The sequence below is a fragment of the Carassius gibelio genome, chromosome B10, assembly GCF_023724105.1.
Source record: "Carassius gibelio isolate Cgi1373 ecotype wild population from Czech Republic chromosome B10, carGib1.2-hapl.c, whole genome shotgun sequence".
NCBI lineage: Eukaryota > Metazoa > Chordata > Actinopteri > Cypriniformes > Cyprinidae > Carassius > Carassius gibelio.
In genome coordinates this window covers 16,269,671-16,295,178 of record NC_068405.1, presented here as the reverse complement: position 1 = coordinate 16,295,178, position 25,508 = coordinate 16,269,671, and the positions used below count along the sequence as shown (strand labels likewise).

The 25,508-nt window shown below is 36.7% G+C and overlaps 1 protein-coding gene across 22 annotated transcripts in view; it reads right to left on the bottom strand.

The window, feature by feature from the left end:
• Window positions 1-25,508, bottom strand: part of LOC127966553 (disks large homolog 2) — a 186,218-nt gene that overhangs the window by 43,645 nt on the left and 117,065 nt on the right. For 15 of the 22 annotated variants that reach the window (XM_052567615.1, XM_052567618.1, XM_052567617.1 and 12 more), the window contains 7 exons: window positions 17,536-17,589; window positions 10,680-10,730; window positions 8,794-8,918; window positions 5,544-5,713; window positions 4,659-4,795; window positions 3,970-4,114; window positions 3,618-3,783 (listed from right to left, as the gene is read on the bottom strand). In XM_052567615.1, coding sequence (XP_052423575.1) covers window positions 3,618-3,783; window positions 3,970-4,114; window positions 4,659-4,795; window positions 5,544-5,713; window positions 8,794-8,918; window positions 10,680-10,730; window positions 17,536-17,589 — 848 coding nt within the window. The remainder of the gene's footprint in view (window positions 1-3,617; window positions 3,784-3,969; window positions 4,115-4,658; window positions 4,796-5,543; window positions 5,714-8,793; window positions 8,919-10,679; window positions 10,731-17,535; window positions 17,590-25,508) is intronic. The other 7 variants (XM_052567616.1, XM_052567625.1, XM_052567626.1 and 4 more) reach the window with 2 other exon arrangements.

The following is a 25,508-nucleotide window of genomic DNA, read 5'->3' as shown; positions in this document are numbered from 1 at the left end:
CTGGGTTTGACACACAAACAGACCAAACCAACCACTCCAAATATTAAAATTTAAATCAGATACACTACCATTAAAAAATTTGTGCTAATCACTAGTCTCTAACATTCCCTGCATGTTTCAGTGAGCATCTGTTTGTGGGTAAAAGAGAGCAAGATCTTACTGCGGATACAAGGCTACATTAGACATCCTGCAGATAATGCGAGTGGGATATATTTATAACAGGCTCCTCTCCGGACCACCTTCTCTCCTAGCTTTGCGTCGTGTAAGGCTTGCTTGTGATTTGTCTTGAATGGAGATGACTGACAAACACTTTTACCTTCCTTAAATTCTACCCTTTGTCTTTTTATCTTTAACAGTACTCTTTGTATCTTCTCCTCCCCAATGTGTCTTTCCTCTCTCTCAGTCTCTAACTGTGTGTCTGGCTTCAGCACATTTCTTTAAATCTGCAATTCTCCCCTTCTCCTTGCCCTCAATACAGGGTCACAGCGGGCTAAATAAAACCATGAAGAAACCCTTATCAACCACGGCACAAACCCTCTGGCACTTCACACTGATGGCGAGGCGCAGAGATAGAATTAGGAACAGGCCAGCATCACTGACTCACATTATATGGAACCACAAACTTAACAAGATTATCTAAGTAGCACACATTTATAGACAAATACCTTTGATGGCCGATATTATGATGGTCTAACTATACATCAATTATTATACGGTATAATAAATTAATTGTTGTGTTGGTTAGCACTGTCCAATCTCATTGGTCAAAAAGCTTTCTCTGTATTAAACATCAAATAGCATCTGAAGTGTCTGGACAGACAAATGGCTTGTTAGAAGTAAGACTTTTGGGTGGGTTTAGGACCAGGGGACCCACTAGGGGTTCTCAGCTAATGTCCATACACCACCAATCGAAAGTTTCAGGTCTTTTAAAATACATTACATCACAATATTTTTTCTTGATAGGAATTAATCATTTGTAGCAAGGATCCACTGAATTATTATCATTTCAAAAATTATATTGTGAAGTCAAAAAGGCTGAGAAACATTGGTGTCAAGGGTAAAGCTGACTGAATGATGATGTTACATGACCAGCGAAGGATGCTGATGTAAGAACGTGTCCATGACCACATGTACAAAACCATGCACAGAAATAAAAGTCCTTAAGGTCAGTGACAGCTGTTCCTCAGCAAAGCACAGTTTGCTGAATTACATATTGCATAAGAACTCTCTGCCTTCACATCTAATAGGTGTGCTTAGTAATAATTGAGTACTGACCCAAGGTAGCACTGCTGAGTGTGTATGTACATGACGTGAGTATGGAATGTTCTACTTCTGCAGCTGTATTATTTATAATAATTGAACGACCAGGTTGTATGTGTGTGTGTGTGTGAGTGTGTTTGAGGTCCTATAGCCTCACAGAAGTATGTGAAGCATCTGTTTTTTTATTTTGTGTATAACATTATGGTGTATGTTTGTGAACATGACTTTCCTCTAATAATGCACGGAGATTAAGGCAACATAACCAACTCCTACACACCCTGCATCTTTACATTGTTACACTAAACCAAAATGACACATGCACGAACAAAAACATGTCCCTCCTCCTCCTGAACATCTGCCTAATGTCACACCTGATTCATTATTCAACTTGTGAGCCATAATATAAGTTCACATTTATTATGCAAATCTACACGAAATACCCCATTCCATATTTCAGAGTCTCTGAACTTAAAACAGAAATTAGCAGCTACAACATTCTGCCATTCCATACTATTATCTTCAACCAAACCTTTGATTTTCTCTGATTCTCCTGTGGAATACACAGTAGAGATGAAGGGGACTGAACTTCCAGATGGGCTTATGCTTTTCCGAACACAAAGACCACGTAAACCTCTTACAGAGAAGTGGGGGTTTAATCTTTTTCTCTCACCTTTGGGAAAGGTCACATCCTTTGTTTGGAATGCGTATTTGCATGCAAGTTTAGCATTCAAGGTGAAGCTAGGATTTTTTCACAGCAGAGTGGCATTAACTGTGTTTCACAGTGGGAGATGTTAACAAGTCCGTATTTTACAAGTGAAAAAAAAACATGGTTGAGAAATTACAGTGGCAGTTTTGAACTTGGGTATTTATTTAGAAATCATTCATCTAAAAATACTCTGGATTTGCAGAAAAACAAATATGTCGTCTTCCCCTGTGGATTGATTAAGTTTATTGTGGTGAGTGTGGCCTTAAACCAATTAGGCTAGTGAAATTCTGGGATTCTGCGAACACGTCTCCAAGAGACAACAGCCTTAAATACTGTTAAGCAACCATAGCTAGATACTCAACACTGCTATCAAAAGCCTCAGAGGCCCAAAACAACCACAGGGTATATTAACACATCAAGAAACCAGCCGGCAGAGAGAGCGCAAGACAAGTTAATCAAAACCAAAGTCTGTTATGACGTTCTTCACTATTCTAAATTCACAGTTCTCATGGAGACAGTTAAGTCCTCAGATTTAGTTCTGTGCTTTAGTTTTCTTTTCCAGAAAACTCCAGGGATGATGCTCAGTATTCACATCACTTGGAGGTTCAGGTTGCATTGCAGTGAACCAAACACATCTCCAGCCCTGCGGCCCTGAACATATGTCTCCCAAAACACCCTTAAGAGCAAGCCAGTGTGCAAAAACAAGCTCATGCTGTCGATACACACTTACATCATTACAGATTTAAGAGTTTGAATCAGTATGATCATTCGGTCCTTATTGTAATAAAAATCGTATGCTGTGGTTGCTACTGTGGTTGCTGGTTCGTTGTGCGACCAAGTCTCTATGATATTATGAACTGTACTAACCCAGGCTCACTGAAAAACGTGTCTGTGCAAAATTCTATTGCATTTCTTCTTGCACACTGAATTGTGCTAAAAGTTTGTTCAGGTTTATCCAAAACAGATGAATGTGGATATGGCAGTGGTTATTGTGATATCGTGGCAGTTTGGAAATGAAATGTCTGGTGACTGGTGCTAAAATGTTAATGCTCTATTGTATATAATATAATAATATACTACCTAGATTAAACCCTACTCAAAATATAACCAATAGAGTTAACTAACTACTTTAAAGCAACAATTTTGGCTTGCTTCTTGCAATTTTGTTGTTATTTGGCAATTGTATTACACTGTACTCAGACCTGAGCCCTCCGCAAGTGCAACACTTTGACTTTTATGTAATAAAATAGTATTGTGCATAAAACCCTGAATTGTAAATAATTACTAATTGACTGTAATCATAAATTGTGTGAAAAGGAACATTTCTTTTATGTTTTACTTCCACTCAGATGTAAACTGCAGTGAATTGTGCCGTGTATAGACACGTATTCACAAAAATGTAAGTAGAGTCTATGTTGTTTTGTACATTCAAAACAAAATGCACCACTAAAAATCCAGGAACGTAAAAACAGTACAGAACTAACAGGACAGGAAGGAGTAAAGAATGGGACAGTAAATCCCAAAACAATCCCATCACTAGGTGTGATGATGCTGCTTGATTGTCTTTCGGATTTCCACGGGACACATGGGGGAAGGGGGCAACACAGTCTACCTGTGGGCAGTGGAGTCTGGTAGAAAGGGAGGGAATTACCGTAGGAAGGAAAAACCATCCAACCTGTTAATGTCTTCTTCCCCCAACAAGTGCTTGGGCAGGGGGGAATATCGGCTGGGGGAGATGGGCGGAAGACTGGACTTATATTCCAGAGTGCCGTTATTACCGGGGGAAGAGATATGATTTTCCATAGCGGGTGAGAATGCTGTAGAGAGACAAAGAGAGAGTTTATAATACACACATTTGCTAATCATGCTGACTTTAAAAAAAGGTTATGTTTCCATTTTACTATCAAATTTCTAAGCACTATTCATTACTCTCTAGCGTAATCCTGGTTTAAGAACACATATGTATTACATAAGGAAGAGTGAATGTGGTAAGAATCACTCACAGTGTGTGATATCAGGTGGCCCATAGGGGTCTGAGAGATAGACACTAGTGGGTTTCCCAACCTTTAGGTATACCACATCTGACGTATTCTTCAATATGGCCACTGCTTCTTCATGGGTCACCTCTTCTAAAGTGTAGTTATTCACCTGGGCGAAGGAGAAAACAAGGGAGATTGGTTAAGCGGGCAACCCTGAGTTACGTAAACAGTTACGCTCGAGTGGTCAATGGCGAATCAGAGCTTCCAAATGTGTCCTGCCCAGTGGATTACACTTAGCACTGATCTTACTAATTAAATCAAACTCAGTCTTAAAGCGTTTAACGACCCCCCTGGATTAAAAGCAATGGAGTCCGACACTGACACTGGAGCGAAACTTCAGGAATATAATCAGCCAACTACATATGCAGCTCATTTCTCAAAGATCTCTGGGGGCAACTTCTACGCATTCGGACAGAGATTTTTGTTGTTTTTGTTTTGTATGAAACACTCAAAATTTGTCGCAAACTCACGCCACTGGCTGAGCCAATTCGAGCTGCTTAAACACATTTTGGGGGGAAATAAACAGAAAAATGTCTGCAATAAAAACTAAAGCAAACTTAAGTAAATGAAAATATCGAAACTAAAATAAATATATGAAAAAGCGAAAACTAAAACAACCTGAAAATAAGATAAAATAGGTTAATGAGCCATACCATAAGCAGTCTGTCTCCAACTTGTAACCGTCCATCCTTCTGCGCAGCTCCCCCATCAATGATTTTAGTGACATAAATGCTGTTATCACCCGGGATGTGCTGGTTTCCCACACCACCGGCAATACTGAAGCCGAGCCCTATGGGATTTTGAGAAAGAACAAATCAAAAGAGTTAGCTACATCCCAATAGATGCAGTAACAACAGACTACCTCTAATTTATAAAACCTATGGCATTCCCTCACACAGAAACAATGCTGAATCTATCAGAAGTTAACTGAATACTAATAATAAACAGTACTCAAAACTATCTCAGAGCAGAGAGTACACACTTTCCTCAAGCATAGTCTAGTTCCTCAATTTCCTAGAGGAGAAAACAAGTGTTATACTGTAGAGTGTGTTAATGCTGTTTTGGATTTGAGGAGTCTACGCAGCCCGAAGCTCTTCCTCCAAATTTGTGCAAGTGCTGCTGTATGTGTATGTGTGATGCATCTTCCTCTATGTGCTCTGAATAATGCATCAAAGCTGTGTCTTTCTCAGGATATAGTTCTGTTTATTGCTCCGCCCGAACAACAACCAACAAAAGAGGATGTGATAACTCTCAGGCTCAGTGGAGTTTCAAATCTCGATTTGTTTTCCATTTATCTTCTCACCCTAGATATGGATGTGTACATGAGTAATATATTTTCTTTTATAACAGCAGAAATCAGAAAATAATATTGGATCCAAACTAGGAGGAGTGTGCAAAACTATAAACAAACAAAACTAAAATAAAAAAAAAGATTTTTTTTCACAGAGCAGCCCAACCAATGCGGCACATCCCTAATGCAATCTCTGACAAACAGCTCAGGTAACAGATGGGTTTTACGGTAATTGTAAATCTGAAACCTTTTGGTCCTTTTATGAGTTTGATTTCGGTGACGGTTTCCAGCATCGGTCTCCTCCTGCGCACATAGAGCCTCACAATCGATCCGGCCGCTTTCAGAGCCTCCACCGCCTTACTGTGAGACACCTCCGAGACATCTGCCTCGTTCACACGCAAAATACAGTCATTCACTCTGTGGAGAGAAATAAAGAGTGAGGAGTGAGTTTTCTGGAGCCCTCAGTGCGTGGTGAGCCTCCTGCAGAGAGTTCCAGATCACGGCAGCCTGTGGTCCAAGGACAGCCGCCTCCTGGGGCATGCTCACATAGAGCAGCTGAGACCCAGCAAACAAGCACACACACTCAATCAAACCATGAACACACACACGCATATATGCAATGTATACACAACTGATTCAAAGTGTTCAACAACTCAGTTTAGACAGTTTAACATAGAAATATATATATATATATATATATATATATATATATATATGTATATATATATATATATATATATATATATATATATATATATATATATATATATATATATATATATATATATATATATATGTATATATATATATATATATATATATATATATATATATATATATATATATATATATACAGTATATATATATATACAATATTTTATAATATACAAATATATATATATATATATATATATTCAATAATTAATAAAACATTAATGATATAAAAATAATACATATTGATATAATTGTTGTTATTGTATAGTTTTTTTGTAACTAAAACTATAAAAATTGCATAAAAAAATTGAAATGAAGATTAAATAAATTAATAAATAATAGAAATGTTTCCTTCAGTATAAAAATTACAAAAACACATACAGAAATATAAAAAAACACCGAAAACTAATATACATTACAAGAATGTGACAAAATTGCTAAAACTTCAAATAAAAAATTTTGTATTATATAATTACATCTTAATAAAATACTAATAAAAATGATAACGGTATATAAACAATACTAAAATAACAAACATATATTATTTAAAATTAATTTAATTTTATTGTTTAATTATTTATTTTATTATTTTGTTTTTTTATTATTGGTTTCAATAATTTAATCATATACTTAAAAAAAAGTTTCTTTCTTTTAGCTGGTCGTAAGCATTTTATAGTTTCCCTTTGTATCCCTCTCTTCTAATCATGGCCAGAAATGTCTTATTCCCATCTTTGCTCCCAGCCCAGCTCTATAAAGTCTGATCATACAAGTTCTTCACCCAATATAGAATCTCTGATGCAACTTCCCGTAGCTTTGCACCTTCAATCTTTAAAGCCTGCATGATTTATCCAGAGACTGTTCCGCTTCCAACACTCCCAAAGTCAAACAAGGGTAGAGCAGAGAAAAAACCCATACACAATGTAATTGCTTCTCTAAATGCTGTTCACCTCCAACTCACAATAAATCTATCACAGCTTACTGGCGAACGTTCAAAGTGCCGGACTCTTTTAAAAGACAGAATGCAGAATATGGGGCGGACGGGAAAGGGGAAAGGAAAGAGAAAGAGAGAATGCTTGTGGGTGTAAGGCAGAATACTGAACGTTAAAGTGCCCAGAGAGAACAAGCAAGAGGAGGACTGGTGATGCTCCAAGCTCTGACAGACCTGATTGAGAACGAGAGGATAAAAGAAAACAGCCAAGTCATGGAGCAGAGCAGGGCGAAAGGCTCAGACCGGGCTGCCACATGCAGCTGCTGTTCAGAGCGCCACACACACACATGCATACAAAACACAGGAAGATCTGCTATCTCTCCAGCACAATCTAATTATGCTTCCCTCTAATAAAACAACCCTCTCAATCAACTCCTGATCGGCCCTGACATGAATTTGAAAACACATCCAGCCAGGAATAGAAACTCTACAGCGCACCAATATCAATTAAACCTTCGACCTCTTTAGAAACATGCAGAGGAACATCTTATTGGTCAAAGAATGCTCTTTCATAGATCAGGAGACTTAATTGAGTTTTGTCGTATTATTCAATAATCAACTTTCTACTAAGATTCCTTGGGAGACATAAAAATAGAAACAAATTAGATCATTGTTGCCGTACAGCAAGAGTGTGGAAAGTATCAGAAAATTTGGTATTTGTGGAATAAAAAACAGTTGCATTCAGATTCATCTAAATTTTAATTGCAAACTTAGCTTAAAAAAAAAAAAACATAATAATACAAATTTTCTAAATTTAAAAAATCTCCATGTAAGTTCCACAAAAGCAAGAAAGTCATACAGGTATGGAACAAATGAGGGTGAGTAAATGTTTAGGGTGAACTATCCCTTTAATTTCGTTGCTTTCATTCTCTAATCCTTCAGTAAGGTGTCACAAAAATGTTTCTTTAAAAATAAAATCTCAATAAATCAAGGAAAGAATCTTTGAATCTTGAGTATTCACATAAAATGCATAATGCAAACATGTTTGTTTTCACCCTGTGGAAGATTGACGTGATCTGAAAGTGATTTGGTCAGGTCTATTCGTTATACCCACACACGTCATCTCAGACCTCGCAGACGGTACATTTTTTAAAGTACCTCGCGGTCAGAGTGTGTGGCAGTCAGCAGAAAACCTCAGGTACTTCAGCTCTCCAGAGAGACATTAGGACTGTGATAAACAGCCCGGTTTCAATCATTTAAGCAGCGAGAGGCAAAGGGGAGGAAACAAAAAGAGCGAGGGAGGAACAGAGAAAGATTGCTCTACAAAGCCAGAGCAATAAGCGAGATCATTATGTTTTGATAAAGAAAATGACCTAGTGATCTACTGACTTTATAAGAAACAGTATTATTTCCTCTGATAATCCATCAATTTATGAAAATACTTTAAAAATCAATTCATAATCATTTCCATAATGGAAATAAAATAGGTTTAAAAAAAGACAATTTTCATTACATGCACTCAGAAATAAAGGTTCCATAAAGGGTTTTTCTGCAGCAATGCCATTTTGGGTTCCTCAAAGAACCTTTCAACAAACAGTTCTTAAAATATATATATTTTCTTAATTATAAGAACATTTGAATAGTCTAAAGAACCTTTTTCCACTATAAAGAACTTTTTTGTACAATGGAAAGGTTTTATGAATGTCTCAAGTTCTTCACGTCTAACTGTTTATTACATTTTTAGCATACAAATTTGAGTGTGTGTTTAGAGTATATGTAAAGACAATGTTGCATGTAACACAACAAATGCATGCACACAATTTTTTTTTTTACAAAATACAAAATACTGGCCCACCTCAGCCTGCCATCTTCGGCTGCCGCTCCTCCAGGGATGATCTTTGTGATGAAGATCCCAGGATCATCACCGATGTGAGGGTTATCTGTACCACCTGCTATACTAAACCCTAACCCTGAGTTACCCTGAGGAGACACACACACACAGTGGAATATATGATTGGCCTGTTCTGAGACCTTTGCCTCAGTGTAAAGAGGCTTAATTTTTGAACAACAACATAATGCACAAGAAGAGGGAAGCGTAACATTATTTTCGTAGGAGGTGCCCTTTGCTACCCATGACTCATCAGTGTTTACAGTTTGGCACAGCATGCGCCTCTGAGCAGCGCAAACTCACAAATCAAAACCTGTCACAACCGTGGGCTAGAGCCACATTTAACATCTCGGAGACATAAATAGACTTACAGGCTAATATTCTGTAGTGACGTGTTTATGATGGGGCTCTCCAGGGTTCCGTGTCTGTACAATACACAGGTTTTTAAGCTTTAAACAAAGTGGATCGTGAGGAGAATTAACCTTCGCTGATTAGAGATGTTCCCTGGCTATGTTGAAAGATTGGATAGAACAGCAAAGTTACGAAAAGGAAATGCCAAAACTATAGCATCAGAGTGGATAGATGGTTTTAAAGGGAAAGGAAGAGAGAGAAATGAGTGACAATAACAGATCAGCCTCTAGCAGCAGAGTTATCGCCTCGGCTTGTATCCAATTTTCTAGCTTGTAATCTCAGTCGAGACTGTAGAAACCCCTGAATATACACTCTCAGCCCTCCTGGCTCCAGGGTCGGACAAATCTGCGCTCCCTCTGGTCTAGTTGACCTTTGCTATTGTCCGTGCTCTGTGTCTAGTCATGTGGATCCGAATGTAGCTGCCAGAATGTCATCTTCAGCCGTCTAATTTTCTCTCTCTCTTTCTCTCTCACACTGACTCTACTGTGCACCCCAGGCTTTCACTTGCAAATAAAGCATATACAGTAGCCCAATTAAGAGGGTTCAGTGATACGTCAAAATTAAAGCTTCAGTAATACTTTCTAAAGAGTTCGTATATATAATGCATTATAAAATGTATTATGATATTCTTAGATTTATAACAATGCATTCATATAAATATGTACATTTGGAAATAGTATATAAGCGTTTTCATGAATAAATATAATCATATATAATAAATATAAAATATAATTAAAACAATTTAATATTCAATATAATATTTTTATATACTCACTGCAGTTTTAAACCCAGTTTGGGAAACCCTGGTGTAATGTAATGTTTAATGGCTTTTTTGATGTTGATATATAAAAAATATATATATTATTATTTCTCTTTGCTTTTCTAATATCAGCATGGTACATTAAGTCAGATAAAGTTAGATTTAAAAAAAACTAGATTTATTAATTTATTAACTACAGTCTTCATCATATAATCTGTAAGCAGTAACAGACTTAAATATTTAAATACTTAGACTTTAAATAATCTACCCAATCTACCCTGTATACAGTATACATGTGTGTGTGTGTGTGTGTGTGTGTGTGTATATGATGACTTATAACATTTACAGGATTCTGTTAATATTTTGGTAAGGCAGGCAAATTCTTTTTTCGAGAGTTTATCCACACAATCACTAGAAAAATCAAAAAAGCAATCAACATTAAATCAAATGATCTCACATTTAAAGTCATTACTAATCACAGACTAAGCTTGCTCCATGACTGGTCATGTCTGATAGTTATGTTTCAAGATCATGCTCACAAACCAGACTCTGAATGACTGGATTATCAGGCGGAAGAATCTACACGAGCATAAAACGTGATCTGTGCTCAACTCAACTCTGAGTCTACGCATCTACGAATGAGTACTGAGAGAGAGAGAGAGAGAGAGAGACAGACACTTACCCGCTCTAATGTAATCTCTTCAAATTCATATTCAATTTCTGTCCCATTTACCTGTTGGAGGGGAAAAAATGAAATCCCATTAGATATGTTTGCAGATGCAATTCAAAAAGGGCATTAATCATTTAACCTTCACATTAAATATCTAACTGTGATGCCACAAAGACATCCTAAACTTGCAGCAGCCAAGTGATGTGGAAAGAGGTTCATAACAGTTTCAAACATTTTAGGACTGAAGCCATTGTGCTTAGTCCAATAACCTCTTAAAAACATCAGCATTCAACTCATTCTCCTTGAATGAAACAGGAACAGGGCTTTCATACAGTACATCTTCAGCAGACATTGAGCCTCACATCTATTCAGCTCACTGCATTAGCTGTAATTGTCTAAATCTGAGTCCAGACACTAAAATCCATAATCATTTACCTGCTTGTACAATGGGACCAGGCCTCTAGGGCAGACATGCTGGCTCAGGCAGCCCTTTAGAGATGAATTCATACTCAACGTGCTGCTAGAAATGGCATTGAAAGACAACTAATCCAATTTCAAGTTCAATTTCAAATGAGGGTCATCTTTGCGCTCGATTGGAGACATTCATCTTAATTATTCTTTAATAAGTGAAGCAAATGTAATAGCCATAAGGCGCTCTAATACATGCTAAAGACCTTTTGGGGCTGCTCTCACATTTATAATGTGAGCATACAAATATCCTCAACATTTGACTTCATCAGATACTAATACTACAAGGACCTTGCTGCAAAATACAGTGAATATGTATAAGACGAAATAACTATAATTATTATCATATTATAGTTACATATTATTTATAGCAGTTCAAAAGTCGGTAAGATTTTTTAAAATGTTTTTGAAAGAAGTATATTATTCTCACAAGGATGCATTTATCTGACCAAAAACACAGTAAACCAGGGTAACACTTTAGAATAAGGTTCCATTAGTTAATGTTAGTTAATGTTTTAATTAAAATGAACAAACAATGAATAATACATTTATTACTGTATTTATTCATCTTCGTTAATGTTAGTTAATGAAAATACAGTTATTCATTGTTAGTTCATGGTAATTCACAGTGCATTAACTAATGTTAACAAGCACAACTTTTGATTTAAATAATGCATTAGTAAATGTTGAAATTAACATGAACTAAGACTTATAAATGCTGTAGAAGGATTGTTCTTGCTTAGTTCATGTTAACGAAAGTAGTTAACTAACATTAACTAATGGAACCTTATTCTAAAGTGTTACCTAAACCAGTAATATTGTAAAATATTACTGCAATTTAAAAGAACTGTGGCAGAAATGCATAGCTTGAATTTATTTATTTATTGGTGCACTCTAGCGAAATACAATTTGTGTATGCTTTTACAACATTTTTAAGCTATTAAAAGATTTATTTTCTGTGATAGCCAGCATCATTTCACAGATACTGTCCAAACAGCATGTTACGAACAAGGACATTTTATGTTGAAGTGCCTCGATAATAAGGCAGCCATGGCATTTACAGTGAGTGTGCATGTTTCACATTTTGACTTTTTTTTATACTGAAGGGAGTATTTCAGACAGCTGGAGAAAGAGAAACAGTCATTCATGGCTAATTGAAACCCAGTGAACAAGCTCGTTTATGCCTCAGCCGCCTCAGCTGTTCAAGAGAGAGAAAGAGAGAGAGACATAGCTGAATACTGTCTCACTGCTCTCCTCAGAGCAACATGACCTTTCATTTACAGCATCAGTTGGACGCCCCCTAGATTACACCTGCTCTTAAACATGAGGACCAAACAGATGTCAAGAGCACAGAGCTGAACGCAGTCTCACACTCCACAACATTTCTCAGATGAATTCATTTGTTGAATGCTAGCTGACATTCTTCAGTCATGCAGGAAGATTTGGTAACATATTTAGTCAGTTGGTCCAGAGTCAACACCAGGATGAATTACTTAGGGGGCAATTGGAACCTTGGATTGAGCACAAATTGGACACATTATATTCTAACTAAATGCTTAAATGAGTGGTCCACTTCTATCATCAAAAGACAGAAAGCACATAGACATGTATATGTGTAGTCCCTCTCACCCTCAGCGCCACACCTCGCACTCGCTTCGAGTGGACCTCGAACCTGGGTCTCTGGCATGGGAGGCGGACGCACTAACAAGGAGACTAAATGACTGCAGCCACTAGCATCTGTCGCTAGTGAGTGAGGTTTACCTGCACAGCACCTACTCGCTGGCCTCCGTTACATATGCATAAAACTAAACTATGGAAGCCTGTTTCCACTGAATAAAATAAAGGCAATTGCAAATTTGTATCTCCAATTTTTTTCTCAGAATTGCATGATATAAACTCACAACTGCAGGTAATGAAGTCAGAATAATGGGATAATAATCTGGGAAATAGTCAAAATTGTTTATATCACGCAATTCTGAGAACAAAGTTTATATCTAACAATTCTGATAAAATAGGTAAGAACTGCAAGATGTACATAAACTTGCAATTGCCAGAAAAAAGTCAGAATTATGAAATAAAAAGTCGCAATTACCCTTTTTTATTTTTATTTGTTCAGTGGATGGAAACAGGCTTCCACAAGTACAAAACATTATTATTATTATTTTAAATAAACATATTAATAGATCAAATGAACAAGATAAACCACAGATATGCACAAATAAATAAATAAATAAATCAACTAGATCTGCTGACTATTATGAACCACAGATGCAGAGAGAAAAAAAAAAACTAAATTAAACAATACTGTACATGATTAACGATTTCATTTGACTACTCATTTATACATTGGTGTGAACATCACTTTAGAGTTTAAATTCCCAACGAGTTTACTTTAAGAAAGCATGTAAAATAGAAACTCAGTGGATGCAGTTTATATGAGCACAGGGATCCCCAGAGAACATCACCAGCCAAGACAAACGCCTACATCATGCTCTGCAAACTGCTCAAATAATTTCACAATTAATATAACAAAATTGTTTTGTCAAACACAACATCTGATGTGGCCATTCTGCTTATTGTCTGACCCAAAATTATATGTGTTTCCTAGTGCACATAAGTGCTTCTGTTTGACACTAACTAATCAGAGCGATGGCAGCCGAGCCGATTCTCCGCACTTTCATCAATGCGTGTGTGCGAGAGCTCTTCAGAACACCCTGAATATGCCAACGAACACAATCAGGGAGATAACTGATGGATGTTATGATTGATTGATGAGCATGAGAAATCAATAAGACTAGTAAATGAGTAGAGTGAGATCATTAACAACAGCAGTGCTCATCAGAACAGAACAACACCCCTTATCAACCGACTTAAGACACTGATAATCACACACACTTCATTTGGTCATTAAGTTTGGGGAACTTTTCTTTAGGTCAGGAAAACATGGCTTTTCCATCTTTCCCCTGAAGAAACGACCCAATTACTGGGCTTTGACTGGCATTAAAATTCTGAGTCGCATGGTGTTGCAAATGTGAGACGCTGGGGACCGGGGGAGAGTGCAGCTGCAGGGGGGACGGTGGGAGGGGAGTACACCATGCAGCATCCGGGGTGTAAAAGCTCACATTAAACTGGTGAGTCACTGCAAATGTGGTACCAAACAAACTCGCAAATGCAAAAGCTTTCCCTTTAGAGTTCTGGCATATTTTTTTTACGCCCATCGCAGTGATTAAACATGAAATATCTCTTGGGTCGTGACATAATGAGACTTGGTTTCCTCAATACACGCCCACATGGACTAATTAGCACTATGAACTAACCATTGTTATTTCTGACAGCTAATGGAAACAAAGGCGCTGTTAAAAGTAGGCAGAAAGGGTCATTTTGCTGCAGCTAGGTGGATGTTATTTAACAGCTACACTGACTCAGTAATGCTTTATTAATCCTGTACTCCCCCCCCCCACTATCTTTAGCGCACGTTCTAGATGAGCTCTGTTCTCACTACAGTTACAGTGAGCACAGTGGAGGCTTTATAATTAACAATACTTAACCAGATTTCTCACCAGGTCTAAAACTATGCAGCAGTGGGTTGAGATTTAAACAGTAGTGTCTATTGAATATTCATAATTTGTGCATATGCCACATATACACTTTGCCTCAAAATGAGTGAGCTGTCTTTTTGTCTATTGTTTACATTGGCACTTTTTAAAGCAGCATCATGGAGGTACACAAAATATCTATATATATATATACTACCTTTAAAGGTTTTTTTTTTTTCGTTTTTCAAGAAAACATAAGAAGTGCTTATTAAGGCTGATTTATTTAATCAAAACTATTTAACTCTAAACAGTATTATTGTAAAATATATATTTTTAAAAGTAAACCATTAAAAAGACCAATATTCTACATTTTATTTTCACAACCTACATTTTTTGGAAAGACTATTTATTTATTTATAGACAGATTTATTTAGCAACCCAGCATATTGAATGTTTCTTTTGCATTAAATTAAATATGCCATTTTCTCTGACTAAGGTCTACTGCACTCCTTTATGTACCTTGTAACGTCTGACAGCTTTACACACTCTTGCATTTCTTCAACATCTTTCAGAAGCATCAACAGATGGAGACATTTTTTTCATTGACTCAAAAGAAAAATCTGTTTTTTAAGCTTAGTTTTCAACTAGCTTCGACAATTCCTTGATAAACAGCACAAAGCCCACGTAGCATTTAACCTGATGCAAATCTGCACTAAAACAACCGAGGTTCCTTTTAAAAAAAGTGAACAGATGATACTGTGCTGGGTGAGTGAATGTGTGTGTGCAGGATACATGTACTGCATGAATACATGCATAATGAGCTTGATTTGGTCCTTTCCCACTGGCTTTACTGCAGCACCTCTCTCTTTTGTCTGGGGTCATGTCGAGTCTTTTTATCTCCACAAATACTACTTAATAACCAGAAGTGCACATAAAGAACCAGGAGATTTGGTTTGTTCCTCACACTGAACCATTAAATATAACTATAAAAAATTAATTAATAATAGTGATAACATATATATATATATATATATATATATATATATATATATATATATATATATATATATATATATATATATATATATATATATACTTTTGATATTATTTTATTCAATAATAAACTACATAAGAATGTGTGATAATACTATTTAAAATTAAAAGGTATTAAATACAAATACAATTATTTTATAGCAAAATTTAAAATAAAATGCTAATATTTACTACTACTTTTTTATATGAATTTTCAACATTTTTTATTTTGTTTTTATTAATCCCAAAACTCAGACAGACTGAAGATTAAGTACACAAATCTAAAATGCAGCATATGGAAAATCCCAGTGATGCCATATTTAACATTTAGGGTTTAAAATACCCTTGAGTTCTCAGCAAAGAAAAAAAGTTAATCTATTCTACTTTAGAGATTTGCATTTTGAAAGCACAGAACACACACGCGCGCACACACACACACATAGTTTATAGTTTAACTCAAGAGTGAACACCTTTCCTGGAGTAATCCATCAGTGTTTTCTTTTCCCAGAACTCCATCTTCTCTTGCTTGTTCTCTTGTATTAGGTTATTAGTAGAAGTTCTATCAGAGACAGATTGCTGCTTAAAGCAGTTCATAATCATTGTAATCTCACACTTACTCCAACACATGTCCACAGTGGGCTTTAAACTGAGTACAGCAGGAAAACCAGGAGGAAAAGCAATTAAAACGACTTAACAGCATTAAGCTTGTTGCTGGATTCTGGATGTCATGGTCGATCTCGCGTTGCTGATGGAAGCACGCCGCTTTGACTAAAACATTGCGCATTCACAGTCATCTGGATATGCCTTGATGTTCATTTTTCATTACTGAGATGCAAGCAGAGAAACAAGAATCAAATGAAATTATCCTCAGTGAACGTGAAGGGTGTGCATAAGAGGCGTGTACAACAGCAAATAGAAAATGAAACAACAGAGGGATATTCCCTTGATGTAACACGAAGAGGCCTTTTTAATCTTCAATTCAACTCAACGCCATTTCGGAGAAACAATTGATTGGTTGAAATTCTCTTATTTTTGATTTATCTTATTGGCTGAACAAGCAAGCTGAAGCAGAACAAACAAAGAATATTCTGAAATGTTCATAAACGGCTGGCAATTTCTGTACATGGTCAAAATACATCATTGCAAAAACAGGAAATAACAGACAATTATTTTGGAGTTTGAAGACACCCAGACAAAACCTATCTCAGCTGACCGAAGGTCAAGCTGTGTTGTTAGTGTGTCTGTGAAGTCTATAAACTTCTTGCTGAGTGTTTATCACTTTGTGCTGGTGTCTGATTCAGCACTGCTCTCCCCCTCTGTGTTCTTTCAGTCACTCCAGTCACCTGTTCTGTCATATGCGCAATTCATGATTTTTCTTTTGCAGTTATCTACCTATCACTCTGATTTAAAACCTAGCAAACTTTCTAAGGCAACTGAATAAAATATCACAATTTTACTGATTTGACTTGTTTTAAACCATTCATCAAACATCTCTCAGACAGCCCACCAAAAACAGTTTATTCCACACATTAGTATTTCAAACCCATAACAGAAAAGCCTATGCTAATCAAACCCGCCAATAATCACTGGCCACCTTATCTGGTTAATTTCATGAAAAGCCATCAGTCATTGAGTACGTTGATCGTATTTGCGCAGAGTGGAGAGTGATAAATGACACTACGTTTATGAAGAACACAAAAAAAAAATGATGTCAAACTCATTCGCCACTACTCTGCATGGGCATTGATCTGATCAAGTGGATGATCTGCAATGTCACGGCTGTGCAAAATGTCATGAACATGCAAAAAAATAAATGCAAAATCAAAACTCACGTATGGTACAGATTCCAAAGTGTCCGTGTTGACAATAATTGGGGCAGGACTTGCCTGTGAAAAGAGAGAAAGGGAGGGCGAGAGATATGGACGGAGAGGAAAACAGAAAGAGAAAGAGATAAAGATCAGAGTGGATTGGAGATGCGTGAACTGGCTTAGATTTTATTAAGGGGAACAGCAGAGCATGATGGGCACCGCTGAGCTCCCAGATGTCATGATGAAGAACACGACTCCAAAACGACAGTAAAAACATATTTACAGTACATACACACACATCGATTAGATAAAAGAGGAAAAACATGGCATCATAGGAGTATGATGATCAATGCTGGAAAAATGTTTGTATGACATGAAGGTTGAAATTGTTTATAACTCTCCTTGTTTGTCTCTTTTGCTATTTAGCTAGTTTCTGAAGACAACACAAAGTCAAATCGTTTCTCCCAAACAGCAGCGAGGCCAGAAATCTCGTTGGTTGGATGTCTATTCTGTACATTCGTTGTAATTTCATTGAGGGTTGTGTAACCCCATCATTAGCCTTTATTAGAAAATATTAGCTCATCTTACACAGCATTATGTAGAGCTGTACAATTCACTATGAAATAACGGCACAATTAAGCAAAATTTTACTGTTATAGGTAGTAATGATATTTGTGGTGCTGGAGGCAAGAATAAATCTGGTAAATACTGCAGAGCATAAAACCTGACCAAAAAACAACAACGACAAAAAAATCTAAAAGTACTATAATGATATGCAGACAATATATTTTTTATAATTAAAAAACTAATTAATATTTGAATGGGTAAATAAGCAGGCAGTTTGGGTGGACCAGTGACACTGTCGGCCTTATATGACCTCAAATAAGAGCCAAATTCAGATTTTTTTCCACGCACTAAAAAAGCTTAATCACCTTTGCTACTAGATTAGGAAAACTTTCATTTAGATAAATGTCCTCATAAAGTGAAGTGGCTGTGAGTGATAATTCAGAATATAATAATCTCAACCATTACTCATATACTACAGTTCAAACGTTTGAGGTCGGTACATTTTTTTCTATTCAGATACAAAAGTGACAAAGTACATTCAAAATACATTAAGGATTTCTATTTCAATATATGCTTTTCTTTTGAACTTTCTATTCATCAAGGAATCCTAAAAATATATATTATTAACAGTCTGTCATATGCTCTGCTTGCACAACTAGAACTTTTTCGTGTTAAGGGACTAGTTTCAGAAAGCACTTGAGACTGCATCATGTGCATTAGTCCCGCAGTTCTTCAAAGCAACACATGCTCAACCAATGGCAGGGCTTTCTGTTTTTCTGACCAATGGCAGACCTGTGTTTAAGAACCCTAATTGAAAACAAGTCATTATTTTTGTAATTCTGTTTAGTGCCACTAGAGGCACACAACATTTAACAAGTAATGAAAGGTGGGCTAGCGCACAACACAAACTCATTCAGCTGGAGGCTGTGAGGCTTATCACAGACGCATTAGCATTCAGAGATGGCCTACTACACAAATCCCCAGGGAGATGCAGCCGGCAACTAAAGATCGATTGGCAGCAGAGATTGAGGCTGTCCATGCTTACTGTGCACTGCCTCTAATTACATTAATACATCTCCCGCCTTGAGAGCTATAGCCTCAATCACAGAGGGATTGGAAAACCAGAGAGATGTGTTGGAAAGCACATGGCAAAAAATGAAAAACCTAAACCTAACCTTATCTCAAAATCTTTGCCACTGAGTTTCGAAATATAAAGTCAGCTTGAGTTCATTCTAAACATTTTGTGTTTGTTTTACCCTGAAAAGCCTGGCATCTTAAATAATAGTCAATATTTATTTTATTTGAAATGGAACAGTTTGTTAAACTTTCAGACTATATTGAGTATCATATTTCAAACATCAGGCTTTTATAGCTTATATAGTATGATATAGGAGAATATGGAGCTCATACTCGAGAAGGAAAGAAAAAAACACTATTCAGAGGCAAAAATATGCCAGTTTGGTGCGGTTGCTGATATTTGAATGACCAAAATGTAAGTAGAATTTCTGATAGCTTGTAGTGTAAGTCAACGAGATCTTCATAACAGTGTAATAGACATAAAATGTATATAAATATTAGTTGTCACTCTATATCGCCCAATAATATGCCTTACAGTATTTCAATGCTTAGGTTTTTGATAAAAGCTCTGTAGTTTATTACTGTTGTGAAGCAAAACATGTAATACCAAGTAGAGATGATCAAGTACACCTTCAGTGCAGTAAGTGTTCATCTGGAAATATAACTATACATTTATGCTTACAGTTTATAAATATCAGTAAAGATTTGACATCAAAAAGACACATGTACCACAACCTGAAGGTGGGCATTTTTAGAATTATACTAAAAGCCTGTTTATTTGCTAAAAAGTATAATCATCAATCAGCTGTCATATTGTAAGTAATTGTGTCCCAATGCCAAGTTCTGGTGAGTAAGTCCTCAACACAAACATATATCATACAATATTATAATCCCAGTATTAAACCACTGATTGGTTCATGTTGCATATGCAGCAAATGAGCTTGCTTTACATTTAAATGGCTGGTTAGCATTCACTAGAGCAGCTTGCATCGCACTTTCAGAGTTCTTCTGAAACCCTCCACCTCCCCAGCTCCACCTGTATAGATCTGCTATGGGTTATTTTATATGCTATTTATCCAGCAGCATTATGTCTTAAATACTCACAACACCTTATTGGTGTATGCATTAATAATCAACAACAGCAGCAATAACCAACAGCAGTGGTGTAGCAGATCAAGAAAGTTTTGATCATGTTGATAATTTAAAGGCATTTGCATATCAAATATGATACAGTAGGCTTTATAGGGTTAAGTACACACTGCGGGCATCACCCACACAAGGTGCACTTGTAATGAATGACATGGTGGGATCAACAACAAAAATTTGCCATCTAGCTGAAGCTATTATCTACTGATGAGGTTCATCACGGCATGGCAGCCAAACATTAAAGAGATTAAAAGAGATAATTGCAGCGTTATCTCAAAATATGACAGTTTAATGGTTGAAAATAAAAAGCACACAGAACGTAAATGAGCAAAAGCTAAGTTTAATGTCTCCCTGGATGACAAAGAGCAATATTGGCCATTTCAGAAAGAGAGTCATAAAGCGGCTCTCCTCTGAGACACACACTCAGAAAGATGAGTCCAATTTTCAACTACGATGACATTGCAGAACTACTAGTCATAAGCGTGAAGACAGCTCATATTGCAGATTTCAGTTTCTATTAAATGATTAAGAATATTATGTTAAAATTCTGAGCTCTACAATGCTGAAGCCATATTTTAATTTGAATCTGTCATTGTTAAAACATGACATGCTCCCGCTAGGTGGTATAATAAAAAAATAAGACTGCATTCATCAAAATGCAAATGATATGCAGATTTATTTTAGATCGACATCAGACACCCACAAGTTCATCAGCACTATGTCAGACAGTGTGACATTAACTATAGGAATTTGGGTGTCTATGAAATTTTCAGCGAAGCTAAATATAAAAACAGCACATCTAAAACTTAATTCGGGTACATTAACTAATTACCACTGAAGATCAAAGACAACATCAAGTCATTTTGTCTTTATTTGGTGACCTCACACTGAAACTGAATATTCAGAGTAATTTAAGATCACATGATATTATTAGGTAGTACTTATTTTGTTCTTTCAGGAAGTAATCGATACAAAACAGCACTGTGGTGGTTTCATTGCACAGTGATCTATATACAGATTGTAATGTCATGGTGATATCTTGTGTGAAATTAGATAATATGGGCTGAAAGATACAAGGTTTTATTCCATGCTTAGTTTGACTTTAAAGAAAACTGAAATGGCAGTGCTGCAGCAAGGGAAGTGGGTTGCTGGACTAACAAGTCTCTTCATCTCAATTCTAGAGCTAATGAGAACTAGATTGTAGGAAACTGACAAGAGGAAAGATAGTTAAGAGAGGACTAGAGCACTAATATACAGAAAACATAAAAGCTCAATGTACACAGACAGCATCTTTTCTCAATGTAAATGCACACTGCAAAATAGCAAGTACTCAGTTAATGCCCTAGCTGGACAAAATGTAACACATTTGAATAAATCTGGGTAGAATAAGCGCTTCAACGGGCACACAGACTCTTTGTTGATGTGTTCATTAATTCACTCTCTAGACACAATCGGCTGAAGTGGCTGTTGCCCGTTTTCCAGCGTTATTTGTGTGGAAGTGCTTGCAAATGCCCTGATGCAGAGCACGACCGGCCTCTTTCAGCCAGCAAGTGCTCACGTGGCCCAGCTGAGCACAGAGGTGATGGCATTACATAATCAACTGCACACACAGCCCTCAATCAACATTAGAGGATAAAAATAAATGAATGTGTGCCAATTAAAAATGCTGCAGTATGGTATAGACATATGTAGTACACCATGCTGTTTTTAAGGCTAAAGATGCAAGAAAGAAACAAGATGCAGTGATCGAATCCACATTTAATATGAAAAGTGTGTGTGTGTGTGGTGTAGGGGAGACCAGCTCTGCAGTGTTTGGTAAAGAGAGCACGAACACAAACATCTTAAGAGCTTATTGTGGAGCCAAACTGGAGCAGACTTTCTGCGTCAAGCATCTTCATGCCTCTGTAGAGTTGGTACACAGAAGTGCCTGTCTTCAAGACATCAGCATTTTTAGGGCAGGTAAGGTGCAGGCTGATACAAGATCAAGAAAGTGCTTGGGTTTAAACCCAGAGTTTATGCCACTTTATGTAACTTAAAACATCATGTCAGACTACCTTTCTAGCTAGTGGGGGTCTTTTGAGACTTGTTTAACACTGTGTCGTGCAGATGTTTATGAGATTCAAAGGCTTATCACCTCAAAAATGCATGTGAAGTGCAATCCAATTCAGGCAAAACATGATTAATACAGTGTGGCGTATCTAGGAACCCCATCAACCCTAAGGTTAATTGTGTGTTAATAAGCACAATGGAGTAACTACGGTTGTCCTTATCAATGATAGCAATTCACCTTATCTGTGAGAACTGAATAAAATTCCAAGACAACTGCAAGATTAATATGAACTTCAATTAAACTACTCCTCAAACATTCCTAATTCAATTTGCTCTATATCTAATTACCAGATGAAAAATACCCTTCAGTGAAACAAAAAGACTAGTCAGGAGCCTTTAAAAATAGAACTGAACGAAGATAAATATCTACAGTATACCGGTAATTGTGCCTTTGGAAAACAGGGTGACAACAATAGTATAATATACTGTTGTAGAGAAAGTCACTGTAAATTAGATAGTTAATACTGTGCTTATCCAGTGTTAAAGATGATGATTAATAATGATTAGTTTGCAGATGTGGTATGTGCTGCTTAAAGAGGTCCTGCAATGGCGTTCAGTGCCTCTGCTCTTGTCCCACTTTACGGTTCTCAATAATTCAGGCCACAGAAACTATACATAGAGCTACCACACCACCGTCAATAATGCACAAGAAGAAAACGTCAACAACAACATTTTTAAGAGTTGAACATCAAAGAGACAGCAACTCAAAGAAGTAACCAAGAGCAGCAGACTACAAAGGGCTGGTAAAGATATTACCAAGATGCATATATAAACACACCAATAAATAAAAATCAAAACAACTTTTAATATTTTTATTCAGCCTGGATGCATTAAATTAATAAAAAGTGACTGTGAAGACGGTAAAAGCAGTAAAACGGTTATCAACACTGATAATAATTAGAAATGTTTAAAAATCAGCATAGCAGAATGATTTCTAAAGGATCATGTGACACTGAAGACTAAAATAATGGCTGCTGAAAATTTATCATAAGAATAAGTCTTTTAAATAGTATTAAGTTTTACTGATTTTTGAGAATAAAAAAAAAGATAATATAATTTGAGATTAAAGCTGCAGTAGGTAACTTTTGTAAAAATATATTTTTTACATATTTGTTAAATCTGTCATTATGTCCTGACAGTAGAATATGAGACAGATAATCAGTGAAAAAATCAAGCTCCTCTGGCTCCTCCCAGTGATCCTATTGCCATTTGCAGAAATCCATCGCTCCCGGTAAGAAAACAACCAATCAGAGCTGCGGTCCGTAACTTTGTTTGTGTTCAAAATGTAGAAAAATGTATATAATAAGCGAGTACACCATCAATTCATTTTCACCTATAATAAGTGTTTATATTCTGACTATTTTAGATTGCTTCGGGGGTACCGCGGCGGAGTAACCCAGTACCTTTGTGATTCTTCATAGACATAAACAGAGAGAAGTAGTTCCGGCTACGATGTTCTTCCGCAAGACGCAAGTAGTTCTGTTTATTAACCGCTAGAGCATCAAAAGTTACCTACCGCAGGTTTAAATCACAAATATTATCGAAAAAATGTCATTAATCTACAGGTCTTAAAAAAAAATATATATATATATATATATATATATATATATTAGGGGTGTAACGGTTCACAAAATTCACGGTTCGGTTCGATACGATACACTGATGTCACGGTTCGGTTCGGTTCGGTTCGATACGTTTTAGATACAGCAAAATGTAAAAACATCTCAACTTTTCAGAATGCCGCAAGCGCACCGCGGGTCATGTGACAAGAACCAACCAATCCGCTTCATCCTTTCCCGTAACAACGTTGAGAGCTCAGCCAAGATGAAGGAACAGCTGATCATAGTTGTATATGGATTGCAATTTTGAAATAAATTCAGTAGCAGAGCTACTGCAAGCGATTTTTAGAGCTGCAAATCCATTTATCCTTCGCTGAAATTTCCGCGTCTCATGGAGAGAGCACGTCATTGTTGCTTAGCAAAGACAGACGCCTCATGAGCGCTTCTGCCCGAGCGCTTTGGAAAGGAGGAGAAAGACGCGCTTAGCGTTTTCCATGCGTTTTTAGGAGCGATATGTGAACGGCCCCTAAGGCGCTCGCTCACTCAGCACGCGCTGAAGGCTCGTTGCAAAATGTCTAATGCATTTAACAGACCAGAAATATAAGATCCTAAAATAACCAACAGGTCTGGTTTTTGGGTTGGATTCCCTGTAAGCTATAGTGTCTAAATGCTGCAGGGATAGTTTGCTGCGTGCATGTTTCTCCTTTTTTTCGTCTTTTCCCAGATAGTACTGACCCATATATCCCAGATATCCCCGCTGGTTTTTTTTTTTTTTTTTTTTTTTGTGATCCCGCTGGTACCCTGTCATGTTGCAGATGCGACATACCGTTGTTTTTTTATCCACCACTCTCTTGCCATCACCATTATAGCTTAAAGGGAATCCAAAGTGCACCCAAACACCAGACCTGTTGGTTATTGGAGGATCTTCTCATTTCTAGTCTGTTAAACGCATTGGCTATTTTGCAACGAGCCTTCAGCGTGTACTGAGTGAGCGAGCGCCTGCTGAGTAGCCTAACATAAACATATAAGATGGTGTTTTTTTCTTCTTCGGGAGTGTCAGGGGCGTTGCCTGTTACGTTGTTTGGGTTATTGGGCTACCTTGTTGAACGCATATCATTATATTTCTTTCTCTCTCTTTTTTTTTTTTTTTCAAATATAATTAATTACTCCAACGAACCGTTCGGTATACATAATGCGTACCGCGTACCGAACCGAAAGCGTCGTACCGAACGGTTCAATACGAATACGCGTATCGTTACACCCCTAATATATATATATATATATATATATATATATATATATATATATATATATATATATATATATATATATGCATATTAGTGTGCACTGGTATACATACACAAACATACAAATAAACAAACAAGCTTTAACTGTTGAGAGATATACATTAGTTTGGCATTGGTCCTACAGTGAGACAATTGGCTAATAGTGTCTTTTGATGACCTTGTCTGAACTGAAAGATGATCTGAGAGCTCTAACCTTGTCCAGTCAATGGTTTGAGCTGAATGGCGATAACCA